A 16797-nucleotide genomic window follows, 5' to 3' on the forward strand; every position below is an offset into this window, starting at 1 on the left:
ATCTGCCCCAGGTGCTCCGGCCTATTCGTGGAAACACTCACACCCCAGCCTGTGGCTGAGGTGGCCTGTGTGGTTGTAAACTAAGAATGATTCATTTTTGCATAATGACTGGTATGACCGCAGGGACAAAACATATGTGAATGAATTTTTTTTAAAAAAACAGGGAATGTCACGGACACCTAATAGGAGAAGGACAAAAGAAAAGGGAGAAAAGACCCAGAGAAAGCTGTGCTAGAGTCTCCTGCTCTCTGGCCTTTGTCAGTAGTGTCTGGGTGTCTGAAAGCAGAGACTCACCACAGCGTTGTACCGGCCCGTTTCCATCTTCCTCTTGACAGACTCCAGGTCCGGGGGCGAGTCGTTGGGGGGGGACACCTCAGTGAGGACGGGCGGGTCGGGTCCCTCCGGAGAGCTGCGGGATGGGAGGCTCTCCTCCGGCTCGGGGTTCAACTCTGGAGGCTTCATCACTGGCTGCAGGGGAGCAACCAGGGGTCAGGGTGGGCGGTCAGTAAAGGGCCGCAACAGAGGTCAAGGGGAGGGAGGGTACGAGAGCCCAGAATGCGAGTGTGCTGGGATGTTCCAAAAGTTTCTTTAAATCCAAAAGAGGCTATGCGCATTGATTCTGCTGGAAAGCGCTGCGCATTGTGGTCAGTGGAGGGGCTGGGGGAGGGGCACCGGGTGTGTTTGTGAACGCATGAATCCTTTTCCGTTTTTTCTACTTAATCATCGATCAAGAAGATGCCACTCAGTTCACCCGTTCTCTCAGCTGCCCAGCTGGGTTTGGGCTCAGAACAACATAACTATGGTTCACCTCACTAATCCAAGTGCTTTAAATCACGGTAAAAAAGCACAGTTGGTCGGAATATTATCTGGGAAATGCAAGTTGAGCTATGCGTCCCAGTCTGGGGCATGTAACTGGCCGACTGTAACTGGGATTCCCTAAATGGACAACTGGTTGACTGCAGTCCACGCAGGACTGGGATTAGCCAGCCAAAGTCATGTCAGCCACTGGCACATCCATGACTCCGCCTTTCCTAGAGTGAGACACGCGGCTAGGTGGCTGGCGGGGGAGCTTGCGCGGCGTCCCGCGACTGACAAGGCACCCCCCCCGGGAGAACTGACCTGACGGTAGCGCAGCAGGTGCGTGGAGGTGCGGGAGTTGAGCAGCGCGGTGAGGACCTGCCGCACCGAACCCTGCAGCTCCTTCTCCAGCGCGGTCCTCCACTCCGCCGGGTGGCGCTCCGTGCAGTTGATGCAGGTGTAGGCGATGCTCTCCGGGAGGTTCGACAGCATCTCGTACATCTCATCTGCAACAAACACCAGGGGGCGTGAATGAGGGCGTCCACGTGAACAATGGACCTCCAATCTCCAGTTTGCCGTTTTTCCTCTCCTAACATTGGGTCTCTGCTGCCAAATGGATTTCTGCTTCTGCACATTGGGGAGCTTTCCTCCTCCTTCCGCTACACAGCTCCTGCAGAAGCCTGCTGTGAGAGGAGAAAGTCACAAGCTCATACTAACTCCGCATGAGTCTGAGTCATCGTTCAGGAAATTCTGAAGTGGCTGCCTGCTCGTTAGCCCCGATTCTTTTGCAGGCAATCAGCAGTGCTCCCCATTTATACAGCAACCTTATCCGCTCTTACTGGTCAGAAAGCTCCATATTGTAACTGACTCAATGGGCATCATCAAGAATTACCAGACTGTAATTTCAGACTGTGTGGCTCGTTATTTGCAGCCCAGCACTAAAGACTGAAGAAAACCCTCACTTGAAGAAGGCTCCACAGCCGTAACGTTATGTTTTTCTTTTTCCTTTCCAGCATGGAATAAACTTTTATCTGTAGTTTTGCGGCCAATGTATGCTGACACAGCTACCTCCTCAAACTCCTAAAGACAGCATGGTCAAGCTTCCATTATTTCACAGAGAGGCTGAAAACAAAGCTATATCTCTCCCCATATTCTGTATAAGTCTGGGTAGTGTGGGACATGCACAGCCTGCTCCCTTCACCATATTAATCAAGGCATGACAATTATATTTCAGACCCTACTTGTGACTTACATGGAGCAACATACATTACTAGACTGGTCAGCCAGCAACGGTCAGTCACACACCGACCACAGTCAGCCCATTACCTGTGAGATTCTCGCACTTGGCGTGAACCCAGCGGTCACATTTCCCACACTGCATCATCTTGCTTTCGTAGTCGTCGTCGTCGTAGCACTTGTCGCACACTGGGCAGAAATTACCTGCGGACACGGGTGGGGAAAAATACCACGTTCAGATTCTGATGTGCTGCGGCGTGACAGGAAGAATGTCACCCTGGCCCAAACTTTGCCACATGCTGTGCTGCCATCATGACCTCCACCTCACTGTGTTCACCCGGTGTCCAGTCCAAATTTCCCCCTGGCCTTTACAAATCATGGCCTCTTAACAATCCTCATCTATGAATTGGTTTCATCACTTCATCATCCTCCCCACTGAGAGCCGATGTGTGTTGAGCATACTGGAGCACTCTGGCTGCCATCGCATCATCCAGGTAGGGGTGACACATTGGTGGTGGTGGTGGGATTCCCCATTACCTGTATAACGTTGAGTGGATTGTCCAGAAATGAGCTATATAAAAGTGTAAGGAGTTAGTATTAGTAGTAGTAAACTATGGCTGCCTGGCTCACCTTTTGCAAAGAGTTTGGCACAGTCGTGACACAGGGAGAAGTCGTGTGACCACTGGGCGTCCCAGGACTTGCCGGGGGTGGTGGAGCCGCAGCTCTTACAGCGGACACACTTGGTGCAGATCTGCAGGACAGAACAGAAGGCACGCGGCGGGCGTTAATGCAAAGGCCCCCAGAGACACAACCAGAGCTCAGACATAACCCAGGTTCCTAGTGTACGTTCAGACATTTCTTAAAAGTTTCCAGCCAATCAAGAGCAAAAGAATCTCCCCTTTGGGAGCTTCTATGTCTTTTACCTAAGACATTTGTTTTGCAGGACAAAAAAAAACATTTCCTGACAAGTTCCAGTTCTCTTACAGAACTGCGGATGTGTTCTGCTCATGCAAGTCAATGCAAACGTCACTGTCACAGCGACCAAGCTACACCTATGTACAAATATTGTTGGCTCTGCTGGCGATACTGCTCCTTAGGCTGAAGTTAAGTACTCAATATAGATCACTGAAACACCCATACCTTCCAATTATGTACAGAACTATAGTGAAAAATATCTTACTTTGGCATATTGGAATATGAGTTAATTTCTTGTTCTAGTTAGCTGCTATATCTTATTTAGTCCACTTATCTAATTTAGTTTAGTTATCTAGTTCTAGTCAGCTGCTGTATCTTACTTCTTCATGTTCCATATCATATTACTAATAAAGGAATCGGCTTGTGTTCTTGTCCAGATGGATACACGTCTGTGAACCATGGCGTGGAACTGTGCTCACTCATACAGCTGTGCTGCAGAGCCCGTTTCAGGCAGCCTGTCAGCTCTCGGGAATCTGGCTTGCCGATTCAGCAGCTCCTGGCAGCGCGTGTGAAACACTGTACTTGCCCAGATTCTCTTCTTCTTCGTGGGGCGGGTCGGGTGGTTGGGTCCCAGGCACTCGGGGTGATAGCTGTTTCGGCACTTATTGCACTCCAGCAGCTGCTGCTAAGGGACAGACCACACACAGGCACAGACTGTCAATCCCACAACCACGCCATTAACCGTCTTTCTGTATCCCAACTGTTAGAATTCGCTGTGAAATTACAGAACGCTTCTAATGTTCAATGAATTAGGAAGGATTGTCGAGATGAACAGCAATGCTTCTTCCTAACTCCATTTGTCATCATATTTGAGCATTCCCCAAAATACACGCCCATTTGAAGATCGGAATGACAAGACCGCCAGGCAGCAGGGCGCGCCCTCTCCTCACCTTGGTCTTTTGGTGCTGACGGCCGCAGACGTGACAGAAGCGGCAGCGCCGGCAGCACCAGTTCTCCCACTGCTCCTGTAGGGGGCGCTCTGTCTCATCCAAGCAGAAAAGATGAAAGGGCTCGCAGCACACCTGGCAGAACACAAACTGGGGAGAGAGCAGCACATTCAGTCCAGCACGGTGAGCAAGCTCCCTTATGTGACTGTCTTTTTCACATTTTGTTTCTACACCCATTTGAGGTGTCAGCAGACTGCCTACCAGTAACTTGACCAACCAAATAATATCAATATGAGGCACAGCAAAAGCTCAGTTCCACAAACTATGAGGCCCAGTCCCTCACCTAAAACCATGAAAACAAGCTAACAGAATCAGGGACTGATGTCACACAGTGCTTTACTGCAAAAAAACAATCAACATTACTGTTTGTGGAAAAGAAAGGTGAAATAAAATTACATTACGAACAGCACAAAAAACAGAGCTACACCACTGGAAAACTAAATCAATGGACTGCTATACACTTCAGTGTTATAGCGGCCCATTGTTACTGTTAAGTGTGTCACTGAAGAAAAACCGGCATCTCTCTGATTTGTTTTTCCCTTCTTAAGGAATGTGGACAGTAACAGAAGGGTTGCCCAGTGTCTGGTGTCTGGGAAGCACAGGGCCGCACTCCTGCCCCAGTCTCACCTCTACATGGCCACTGCTGGCACACAGGAAGCAGATGACCCTGGGGGTGATTGGCACAGAGGTGAGGACACTGAGCCCGCCCATCTCCCATACATTGTCGATGTCATAGTCCTCCTGCAGAGAAAAACCACACAGGCTTTCAGCAAGGCCTGTCCCATAGCAACAGCACTCAGCACTGCCCTTAGGAATGCCACACAGGGAGAGACTGCACAAACAGAGATCGGGCTTGTTCGTTTACTATCATGCACATCTCAGTTTTTATCTCGCTGGCAGTGTGTGCACCAAATGACTGTCAACAAAACAAAACGAGCCTCGTTTCTTAAACAGGTGAATACATTAGAATATTTTAACTGCAAGTCGCTAGGATGAATGGGTGTGAGGTGAAAATGAAAAAGTTTCATTGACATATAAGTCTTAAAATGCATGCACATTGGGGAGCTTTCCTCCTCCTTCCGCTACACAGCTCCTGCAGAAGCCAGCTGTGAGAGGAGAAAGTCACAAGCTCACAAGCTCATACTAACTCCGCATGAGTCTGAGTCATCGTTCAGGAAATTCTGAAGTGGCTGCCTGCTCGTTAGCCCCGATTCTTTCATATGCAATCAGCAGTGCTCCCCATTTATACAGCAACCTTATCCGCTCTTACTGGTCAGAAAGCTCCATATTGTAACTGACTCAATGGGCATCATCAAGAATTACCAGACTGTAATTTCAGACTGTGTGGCTCGTTATTTGCAGCCCAGCACTAAAGACTGAAGAAAACCCTCACTTGAAGAAGGCTCCACAGCCGAAACGTTATGTTTTTCTTTTCCTTTCAGCATGGAATAAACCTTTATCTGTAGTTTTGCGGCCTATGTGTGTACTCCATGCAGTAACAATGGGGCTGCCACTGCTCACCACCAAGCCTCACTGACTCCTTCCAAGTGTTCAGAATGTGGTTCAGGGTGGCCGCAGGCCTCCTACCTTAAAATCCACTCTGATGCGATGCACTCCGTCGTAGGGCGGTCTCTGCTTGGCGCCGCCTCCAGTCGAGGGAGTGCTCAGCAAGTTTAAAGTACTGCTCTCGGGCTTGGTGGACGCGGGCTTCTCCTACGGACAGGGGAGGTAGGACAAGGGTGAAGGGAACCCCAGGAGGCAAACAGCACCTCGGAGCTACAAGTCCAACACTACGCTGCTCTACGGACGTGATAAACTGGCACGGGGTTGCAGAGGACTTTGAAACCATGACCGGATTGAAGCCTCCCCTGCAGACAGAAACGCTGAAACCCTAAAGCAACATAGTTTACCCAGAGTGCCTCACTCCATGCTCCAATACAATTAGGAGTCAGCACCTGCTGTGGGTGAAACTGCAATTATCTGGCGTCCCACCCTTATGCTCTGCTAGCTCTCTATGTGCAAATAATAAATCACGAAAACGCATGAAACTAAGGCCAGCGAGATTCAACCAACGGAGGCCAATATGTTTAGCTCAGTTTAACACGAACAACCCCAGTCCCTGAAGGTCACGTAGTTTCCTGGCTTTCTGCTTTACACTGCTTCACTGCCTCGGGTTTCCGTCTCACTTGAACAAATTGAGAGCACTGCAGGTTCAAAGTGGAAAGGGATCTCAAGGTATCTGCATACCCTCCTGGCCCAAGGGCAGCCCGGACACTGTGCTCAATCTTCTCAGCCCTGCCCTAAACTGTGTGTCCCCCCTCTCTCACCCCCAGGGGGCACGCGGCGGTGAGGTTAGGGGAGGAACAGCATGGCACAGTTACCTTTTCTTTGGGTTTCTGCTTGGGCGGCGGGATGCATCGCATGCCCTGCTTCTTCGGCTGTTTCACCTCCAACACTGAAAAAGCATTTGAAAAGACAAAAGAAAATAGTTCAAGCACGCAGCAGGGATACTGCACACCACCTCCGCAGAGACATACAAGAGGCTGACAAGTGAAACCACTGTAGAGGGCTACCCGCATGTGACAGCGCTGGTGATCTGCAAAAAGCAAAAAGATTCCTGAAACTCCCTGCTTGGAAAGGCCTTAGTTGGCCTTAACGTCTGTAGTCCAGCAGTTTCCAGTACTTCCTGACTTATGCTGCACTTTTTCTAGGCATCTAGTATTTAGTGGACAAGGAAATGACAACCTTACCACAAAAGAACAACATAACAGTTTCTTAAGAAACTTTCTTAAGCCCTGACCTGGTTCTGTCGCTGACGGAGTCGAGCTCGGCTGCTGCTGCTTCTTCTTGAGTTCGCTTGGAGGGGTCTTGCTAGAACCCTCCTTTTTTGACAGCGCTGGGCTTTGCTGGGGCTGGTGCTGGGAAGGTGGCGTCGGCGGTGGAAAAGGGGTAATGTGGGGAGAGGCAGGCGGGGGGGTAGGCTGGGGTAGTTTGCGTTCTTTCCTGGAGGCGCCACCAGGGGGCGCCACGGGCTGCTTGGTGTCCTGCGGCAGGGTGGAACTGGGAGGCTGGGAAGCCTCTTTCTGAGACGGGCTCGGTGGACGAGGTGGAGGCTGTTTCTGCTTCTGCTCGCTGTGCTTTGGGGGAGGGGTTTCGCTCTTTTTAGGAGTGGGCTCCTCCCTCGAGGGGGGCGGGGCTGGCTTCTGATTGGTCTCTGACGACTGAGTCTTGGCGGAATGCGGCGGCTCCTTTTTTTCCTGCGCTTTGGTCTTCTTCTTCTCCTTCTTTGCTGCTGGAGAGGAAATAAAAAAAAATGAATGGAGCGCCAAAGAAGCATGCGGCAAAGCAGCTTCATCATCAGTGGGTAGATCTGCGGTGGGTGTGATTACAGAACTCTCTAAAAAGTTACCAATAATGTATGGCATGGCAAGAACAAGAAAACAAGAACAAGAACGATGCTGCAGAGATCTCATAAAGTAAAGAATGTGCCTCATTGTAATACAGGCAATGTGACACAGTGATGTAATTTGACCTTTAAAACTCACTAGCCAGATGGGCTATCGAACACGGTAATGTGGAGACCCATGTATCTACCAGAGCAATCTGAGCAAAGATTAGGACACAGCACCACCCTACCCAGGATTTGAGCACCACGACCTTCTGGGACAGAGTCCAGACCCCTGCTTCACATTACTACCCTACCAAGTCTGTTTCAGGTTAAAATATGAATCAGAACCACAATCACATTCAATACTTATCTCCTTTGTACAGTGAGCTTCGTGAACTATCACTGCTCCATGAATACCTTAGTACTCTTCAAACATACTGTAGATACAGCTTTTATCTGTAATGGTAATAACATAAGCTGCAGGCAATACTGGACCCGCAGAGCTCTCCGATCCTGATGGGAATATTAATGCCTTGAAACACATTAACATGGGAAACTGACACGTTTTCAGGCCACTGACCTTTCGCTTGTTTCTGAAGGTATGCTTTTGAAGGCATCCACTGGAGATTCTGACACTTCCTCACCCTGGAAAGGAAAAAAGGGAGAAGAGATTGCTTTATCCCCAGGTAGCCCTCGACACCTTCTTGTCTTCAAAGTGCACCTAGTTTCATGTGCAAACTCGCCAGGAAGTTGAGCCGTGGTTCCGCATGCGATCACTGGATTTCTTTTTTAATGGTTATGGGGGAATAAAAGATAAAAAATACAGATCGCAGAATTCTGAAAATGAACAGCTGATGAATTCAGATATATCTAGCTTTTTTTTCCCCAAATCTCAGGTCAACTGCAGGGTTTTGTCATAGACCGGGGTATTCAGACCTGGTCCTGGGTCTTCATTCCAGCCGAGCTTAACTGCTTCACTGAATCAATAACTGCAATCGAACCAATACGTTTCTCAATCAGAATATTTGTGCGTTATTTTCTAATAAAAAATGTGGGTTCCGCTACAGATCTATGAAATGAAACAGTTAAACGACGACCTCTGAGAGCTGGGAACAGCCAATGAATCCTCTTGAATGAAAGAGAGGATAAAGATATAGGAGGATGGAAAATAAGAGGATGAGGATAGAAAATTCCTTAAGTGAATCCTCTTCTGAAGTCAGTTAGGGGTTCGACTGACTAAACTGAGAGCTGAACAGGACTGGGAACCCCTGTCCCACACTGCGTTCAACACCGGACAGACAACACCCACTTGCAGCACTGTTTCTTGATGTTCCGTCCCCCGAATTTGGGCTTGTCCAGGCAGTTGGTGCAGACGCCGCAGTCCTCGGGCACCTGGCACCCAGGGCACTGCCCGCAGCGCCGCGAACGCCGCCCCTTCTTCACCGGCGGCTCCTGGGGGGCCTTCTGGCGCGTCACCGGCTTAATGGGCTTGACTGGGGGGGCCGGGGGCTCGGCTTCTTCGGAGCCCGCCACCGACGACTTGTCTGCGCGGAACAGAGGGGAACAAGCCTTCGTGTTAGTGAAGCCCACTCGAAACACTCGAAACTGCTGCAGCTCAGCTATAACTTTGAGCCTCTGCTTCAATTCAAGCACCGAACCAGGCCTCTACTCTCTATACTTCCAAAATAGTGCTAAATGTTTAAGAGCACATCCTTCCAGGAGGTAATTAACAGGGGGGTAACAAGAGGTCTCGACGTGATGCGGCCCTTCCTGCTCACTAGTCCCTGTAATAACTCATGTAATGAGATGTCAGAGCAAATAAGTACAGGTTGTGCAGTAGACATTCACCGCAGAAATATTCTATCATGTCATCTGCGTGCAGAGTTAACAAGTGAGTAGTATTTTTCAGGACTCTTGAAATCAAGAGCAAAGTTTCTATTGGATTAAAAGAAATGTATTCAAAACCCTGATTGTTTACAATGTCAGAGGGCCGGATCACGTCACCAGGAGTTTTGTTTTGCCTTGTTCTAAATCACAGAACATGGGCTGCGCATACCTGGAAATGTTATAAACTGGAAGCTACTGTGTACATTTTACCGTCATTGTGGTTTGAAATGCACTCATCCATGCCGATTCTTTCTGTCCCCAAATATAAAAACAGCACTGCAGGTCCCCTTTAAGGGTGCGGTAAAGGAACCCAGTTTCGAGATCTCACCATCATTTCCCATGGAAGACAGGATCTTCTCCCTCTCCTCCCATGGCAAGGCACTGAGGGTGGGCATGTCGTCCGGAAAAACAGCTCGGTTCCGGCCCAGAGCCACGGCCGCCCGCCGGCAGACGTGTTTGATGCGCGGCCCGCGAGCCGACGTCTCCGAGGAGTCGCTCTCCTGGCCCTGTCGCAACGTGAGAGAGTGCACGGAGTAAAGAGCTGTGACGTTACAAGCGCACGCAAGGAAACACGTGGCGAAACCAGCTACAGCTCCCTTCAAGCTTTACAACAGATGTTGACATTTCTGAATCATCCTTTTAACAGGTGTCGAAAAAACAGAGAGAATGTACTGTCCTTAACACATCCACTGGATTGCTTTTCCCTTTTATTTTCTGCAGACAAATGTCCAAGCTACATTGCAAAGTTATGGTGGGCATTTTAAAAAGTAGGAAACCTGAACCACCTGTGAAGGGGACTCTCCCAGGTGACTGTACCCAGCAGGGTGGGAGCTGGGATTAAACAGCCAAGAACTTGTAGTGATGTCAGAGAAAGCTGTGCTACCCCTCCAGTCACAAGCTCTCCTGTCACACAGTATGGAGCCTGCCGAGTGTCAAATTACAAACATCTCTTGTGTGTCGGAGAGACATAATCCTATCCCAAGTGTGCGTGGCATAACGTAACACAAGTGTGGACAAATTGGGAAGGCAGATCTGTAAAAAGAGATCTAAACAATAAATCCCAATCCATAAACAAGATAGATCTTAATGAATATCTACTAGATTAAATTACACAGATCCGAGGCACTGTTTTTATTATTTTGTAGGTTTCCGCATTGAAACAGGATGCATGTTTCTTTTCTTTTTTGATCTTCAGCCCCACCCCACCCTACACCCCCCAAAAAAAACACCTGGTCTAATCATTTCAGAACACTGCAGCCTGCAGCTACTGGAAAGCAAAGATGCTGCCCGATGCTCTTTTCAGTTTCAACTGAAGCACTGCTAGTTTCACTACAGATCTCAGCAAACTGACTGCTTTTCAAATGACTGGGCTGCACAACAGGCAAGTTGGAGCATGTCTGGACAAGTGGAACACCTGGAATTACCACTAGAAAACCCCCCAAAATAAAATAAATGGCACATGCTTATTCCGCAGTGGCTAGAGGTCGGGGAGGAGAGAAGTTTTTAAAAGGGCACCTCAGACAACAAATTCCCAGCTTTGAGGGTGTTAACACATTCGGTGAGCCCGACGGGTGTTTGCCAACAACTTACCTGTGCTTTGGGCTGGTCAGCCGTCTTCAAGGACTTGTTCTTTTCAATCTTGTACAGCTGTGCCTTTGCCTTCTTCAGGAGGCCGGCCACCCTCCTGTCTGCCACCTGCTGCTTTTCCACCTGGGCAAGCATGGACCCCAGGGAGGGCACTGGGGCCTGCTTGCTGGGCGGGCCAGGCTGTGGGGTTTGCTGAGCTGGGGCCTGCGAGTGACCTTTCGCCTTCTCCTTCTCCTTCTCGCCAGCGTCGGCCTCCTGGCCCTTCTCCATCGACCTGCCCTTCTTAGAAAGGCGGCCCTTGGTGGTGGGAGGAGTGGTGGCTGCATGGGACGTCCCATCTGGAGGCCCCAGAGACGGAGGTGCCTCGTTACTGGGGTCGAGAGAGACGGGTTTCTTCCTGCCGGGAGTCTTCTTAGGGGCAGAAGGCGCAAGGGCTTCCTCACTCTCCTTGGCGTCCAGAGAGAAGAGAATGGGCGCCGAGTTGGCCTGCGTGGCTGCCTCTCCTCCAGCACCCTTGCCTTTCCTCTCCCGCTCCTTCCGGGCCTCCTTTTTATTCTCCTTCTCCCTTTCTCTGGGTCTCTCTGGTTCCCTCTCCTTCTCCTTAGGGCCCGACTCTCGGGATGCCGAGACGCCTCTCTCCCTGCTCGCTTTTCCCGTTCCTCCCGTGGCCGGGGGGCTGGTGGCAAAGAGAGGGAAAAGCGAGGACGAGGAGACGGAAGGGCTGCTTCCCACTCCCACTCCGGAGGAGAAGGACTCTCCTGCTCCTCCCAGGCCCCCGGTCTGTCTCCTGCTGCAAGTCTGATAAGAGTCCGCTGTCCCCTCGGTCGGGTGACCCATGCAGCCTGGCGAGAAGGTGCTGAAAGGGGCAGGAGTTAAGGCACTGGTGGCTAGAGAACTGATGGCAACGCCTGGCAAGGAACTGGAGCTGCTGGTGGTACTTGTGACAGAAGCCGCCAAGGGAGAGAGTTCAGCGGAGGTCTTGCCCACCTGGGTCCCGGACTGGCTGCTTCGGGTGGTCATGGAGTGCGAGGGCGACCTGGGTTGGCCCCGCAAGGGGCTGAAGACCCTCCTCCTCCTACACCGGCGCTGGTTTCTACTGGCAGAGGAGGAGGAGGAGGAGGAGCTCTGAAGAGGGGATGACAGGGAACCCTGGCCGCCGCCCTTGGAGGCCGGGAGGGTGACCGACTCAAAGATGCGGGAGTGCGCCTCGCTGGGGGTGAAGCGGGGGGCGCGGAGCAGGGGGCTGCGCTTGTGGAGCGACGGCTCAAACCGCGAGGGAGTATGGTCGTGCTGGTGGCGATGGTGGTGGAGGGGAGCGAAGAAACGGCCGCCGGCTCCCGCTGTCCCGCCGGACGCAGAGAAAGCCCCGGCTCCACTCCCACCGCTCCCACCCCCTCCACCTCCAGAGCTGGGGGACACCAGCCCCACATCTTCGGGGGTCAGGGGGGGTGGCCGGAAATTGTCGAAGATGGGCTTCCGGATGAGGCCCTCCTTGGCGTACTTTGCCGAAGAGAAGTACTGCTGGTCCGGGCGGGAAACGGAGGTCCAGCGGAAAGTGGGCTCCCGCAGGATTGACTTCCGCTTCTCCTGAAGAGGTGACACCACCGGCGGAGCAGAGATGAAGGGAGCGATGGGGTGAGGCATAATCCAGGGGGAATGCGGGTGAGGCTCCGCGATGGCAGCGGTCGTGGTGGAGCCCGGCTGCGGATGCTGTGGCGGCAAGGGAGGGGTGAGGAGAGGGGGCGGCGGGGGAGACGAAGACGAAGAAGCCGTGGAGGAGGCCTGCTGTGACCCCACCTGCGCCGAGGATGACAGCAACCCCACCACGGCGCCGCTAACTGTCGTTTTCTTCCCTGGACCGGACGAACCGCCCCCGCCGCCCGATGTCAACGTCCCCCTCCCGATCCCCTGCCCCCGACGGCCCCTCCTGCCTCTCTCTGGCTCGGATGGGGGGGAAGGCGGCCGGGAGACGCGAAGGAGCCCAGACTCTCTTTCGCCCTGGGAAGAAGGGGATTGGTCAGGCTCTTCGGAGAGAGCCTGGGTGCCCTCCGAGGCCTGGGAGTCGCTGGAGGAGTCCAGGCTCGGGCTGCTGGAGCGGGAGGACTCCCCCGAGGAGAGCTGCGAGGAATGCTGGGACACGGCACTGGAGCCGCAGGAGGCCGCGCTGCTGCTGAAACGCCCGTTGCTGGTGCTGTTGTTGCAGCTGCCGCTGTTGAGCAGGGTGGCGGCGGCGGCGGCGGCCGCCGCCACATTCACGCTGGGGCCTGGCGGAGGAGGAGGTGTGGGAGTGCTGGTAGAAGCAGCGGCTCCAGCCGAAGCAGCAGCACTGGCAGCAGAAGTGGACACGGGCACGGAGGAAGAGGGCGGCAGAGAAGCCACCGTGGTGGGCGCAGCCTCCAGCCGAGCCATCTTGAGGTGGGGAGGGGGGGGGCCGAAGCTACCCTCGTCCTCGATGAAGCGCTTGGGTGTCTTGATGATCCTCAGGGAGACGGTGCTGACCACCGGCATGATGAACTGGCGGATGTTCTTCAGCTGCGTCCTTCTCCGCCTCCTGATGCCCGAGTCGATGCCGGCAGAGCCCTGGCTGCCGATGGCGGCGGCCTCCTTCTCGAGCATCTTCTTCTTCTGCGCTCCCTTCTTGGCACGCTGCAGCAGCTGCTTGGCGATGGTGGCATCGGGCCGCTTGGAAGGCGGGACGATGCGCACCGGCTTGATACGCCGGGGGCTCTGCCGGACCCCCACAGCCCTGCCTGACCCCGGCCGCGGAGGAGAAGTGGAGAGCAGAGAGATTGCGGACAGGGTCTGGGGGACAGGGCCAGCAGCGGTGAGGGCATCCAGAGCCTGCGAGGGCCTCAGCTTGAGCTGCTGGGGAGAGCCTGAATCCCTCTCCTTTCGAACCCGGAAAGTCTTTTGCTTGAGAGACGCTGCCTCCACGAGAGCCGTCTGCGGAGCGGAGGAGGCAGAGACTTGTACGGAGGAGGCGGCGGCGGCCTGAGCTCTGAGACGCTCGGCAGACGGCGGCCTCCCTCGCCTTCGCCTTGGCACCACTGGTACCGGGACTCCTTTCCTCCCGATCGCCTTGAGCCGGGACTTGAGGGGGCCCAGCTTGACACTACGCAGCCGCTTGATTTTGGTTATCTTGGAGATCCGCCCCATCCTGGGCAGCTTGGAGAGCTTGGCCACTCCTTGCTGCTGCTGGTGCTGCTGCTGCACGGACCCCAGGGGCGTCCGTTTCGCCGCCTTCTTCTCTTTCTCATCCTCCGCCAGGTCCCTGCGAGGGGCTTCCCCCAGGCTTTGCTGCAATGCCACGCTCTTGTCCTCTGCCCCAGAGAGGCCCCTGGGCTGCCATTCCCTGTGGCCTCCAGAAGCTGGAGGGCGGCCTCTCCTCTTCTCTCCCGAGCCCGGCGGCCTCCCCGGTGGCCTCTTCACCTTTTCCGGGGGCCGGCCGGGGCCCTCCGATCTGCTGTGGGGAGAGGTAGCAGGCGAGGGAGAGGAGTCGAAGGCCGTGGCCTCCCTCTGCGTGGTCAGGATCCTGGGGGGACGGCCCCTCGGTTTTCTTTCCTGACGAGACTTGACTGCAAAGACAAGGAAAACAACACAAGAGAGCCCTTATTAAAGAGCAGTTATTAAATCTCGGTAACAAAACAAATGCAGCTCTAGAAAAATTTCACACATTTCACACCAAGCACAGAATCGGGAACTTTGTGAAAGTCGCCACGTTGTCGCAAACTCGCATTCGAGTTCCCACGAATTGCGATGTGAAGCAGCCCTTCCTGCTCACTAGTCACATCTGCAGATGTAATGTGTTTTACAAGCAGATAAGTACGGGTTCTGCAGCAAATATTTCGCTGCAGAAATGTTCCAACATGATCTGTAGGCAGAGTTAACATGCAAGTTGGATTTGCCAGCAAAACTATCTCAAAGTTGAGAGTAATATTTCTATTGGATTAAAAGAGATGTATTCACAAGCCTGTGAATCACGCCATATGGCACTGCATATACCTGGAAATGCAATCTATTTTGTGGTATAAATTGGAAGTCTTACGAGTTACATTTTACTTTTATTGTGGTTTGAAATGCACTCAATGCTGATTCTTTCTAACCCCAAAGTATAAAAACAGAGTTGCATTTCCCCTTTAAAGATTTCTCATTAAATATCGAACTGGGCTCAGGTCATTAGCACCTATTGCTTGAACCCATCAGAAACCTATCAGAAGTGAACCGAGATGCAGGCAATCAGCATTGTTCTGGGAAGACCACTTGAAGGAACCTCTAGTATCTAATATGGTATCATTAGCCAGCAGCTATATCTCTCTGCAACTCACAACTAGCAAACCACTGAAGTTAAGCTGGTGTGAGCCTGGCCAGTACCTGGATGGGAGACCTCCTGGGAAAAACTAAGGATGCTGCTGGAAGAGGTGTTAGTGGGGCCAGCAGGGGGCGGTCCCCCTGCGGTCCATGTGGGTCCTTATGCCCCAGTACAGTGATGGGGACACTATACTGTAAACAGGTGCTGTCCTTCGGATGAGATGTAAAACCGAGGTCCTGACTCTCTGTGGTCATTAAAAATCCCAGGGTGTTTTTTCTAAAAGAGTAGGGGTATAACCCCGGCGTCCTGGACAAATTTCCTCCTGGCCTTTATCCATCATGGCCTCCTAATAATTCCCATCTTAAATTGGCTTAATTACTCTGCTCTCCTCCCACTGAAAGCTGATGTGGGGTGATCGTTCTGGCGCACTATGGCTGCCGTCGCATCACAGGTGGGGCTGCACATTGGTGGTGGTGGAGGGGATCCCCATTACCTGTAAAGCGCTTTGAGTGGAATGTCCAGAAAAGCGCTATATCAGTGTAAGCAATTATTATTATTATTAGGGGGTAAGAACTGCTTAAGGAACATGCCTGTCACATTAGTGACAGCACTTTTGGATTCCCCCAATCCCAAAAAAAAACATGACCCAGATGTTTATGATGGGACAAAAAAAAAACTGAACAGTCCAAAATACCCCTGTTTTATCTGAATGTCAGTTCAGAAGAACTGTGAAAGGTCATAACAGGTCACGGACTTCACTGAAGCTCCATACCTGTAGGGCTCCTCGCCGAGCTGTGTATCCTTCTGTTTTCATGGTGCGTACCAAATCCTAAAAATGTCTCTTCCTAACGGAAAAAAAACAGAAGGGAACAACTCACATAATCAAGATATTACAAGGTGCATAACAATGACTTTCAAAATAGCACATACTGATGCACAAGGAAGACAAGGCACCAGGAATTACTAGTGTAGTGACGAATGGTTTGATGAAAAAATCTGAAAAGTTCTGCCATGGCCATTCATGAGAATCACAGAAGTATCAATTTTTTGCTGGACAGAGGCTGCTAAGGTTATGGTATGAAAGCTCTCATTTCTGAACAAGTCATCCGTGCCTAAAACACCGAGCAAGAAATTAAATCCCCTTGACAAGTTGGGGAGGTCTGATGTTGCACTTGTCTGCTGACTCAATTGGTTTCTTTCATTCTGTTTCACAGAAGTTCAAGATTAGGCGCTGAACAGCTACAGTGACTTAAGCGCATTAAAATAGTCTTTTAAACTATATGACTCTGTCCTTTGTGCAAGTGAGGAACTGCAAAGAGCAAACAGAGAGGATCTTTTGTTCTGTCCTTCAGTTCAACCACCATCATCTCCTTTTCTTTATATTTCTGCTGACAGTTCATTTGCCTTGTCATTCTCAAGACAAGACCCTGTCTACCCCCATCACAACCCCTGTCAGAGCTCAAAAACCCCCAGCAGGAAACCAAAAATGGCCAATGCAGACCACAATCAAAGGGGCTTCCCAGTATAGTTTAACACATCAGAAACTGCACCAGGACAGCTCATTTTTGTAAACCACTGGCTTTTAACCCACATTATAGAAGAACAAAAACCCAGCTTTCTGTGGTCACGAAGAGCTGCTATCACGCCTGTACAAGACCCAGATTCTTCAC

At 51.8% G+C, this 16797-nt stretch overlaps 1 protein-coding gene across 3 annotated transcripts in view; it reads right to left on the minus strand.

Annotated features, from left to right (window-relative positions):
* Positions 1-16797, minus strand: part of kmt2a (lysine (K)-specific methyltransferase 2A) — a 61888-nt gene that overhangs the window by 23425 nt on the left and 21666 nt on the right. Inside the window, exons 2-16 of one of the 3 annotated variants that reach the window (XM_015337457.2) lie at positions 15900-15972; positions 10822-14393; positions 9560-9737; positions 8654-8888; positions 7925-7989; positions 6757-7245; positions 6338-6411; positions 5544-5669; positions 4584-4697; positions 3900-4046; positions 3536-3634; positions 2665-2785; positions 2125-2238; positions 1120-1304; positions 295-468 (exon numbers count right to left, since the gene is read on the minus strand). In XM_015337457.2, coding sequence (XP_015192943.2) covers positions 295-468; positions 1120-1304; positions 2125-2238; positions 2665-2785; positions 3536-3634; positions 3900-4046; positions 4584-4697; positions 5544-5669; positions 6338-6411; positions 6757-7245; positions 7925-7989; positions 8654-8888; positions 9560-9737; positions 10822-14393; positions 15900-15972 — 5766 coding nt within the window. Of the gene's footprint in view, positions 1-294; positions 469-1119; positions 1305-2124; positions 2239-2664; positions 2786-3535; positions 3635-3899; positions 4047-4583; positions 4698-5543; positions 5670-6337; positions 6412-6756; positions 7249-7924; positions 7990-8653; positions 8889-9559; positions 9738-10821; positions 14394-15899; positions 15973-16797 lie in introns of all 3 variants that reach the window. The other 2 variants (XM_015337456.2, XM_015337455.2) reach the window with 2 other exon arrangements.

This window comes from Lepisosteus oculatus, chromosome 23 (assembly GCF_040954835.1).
Source record: "Lepisosteus oculatus isolate fLepOcu1 chromosome 23, fLepOcu1.hap2, whole genome shotgun sequence".
NCBI classification, from domain to species: Eukaryota; Metazoa; Chordata; class Actinopteri; order Semionotiformes; family Lepisosteidae; genus Lepisosteus; species Lepisosteus oculatus.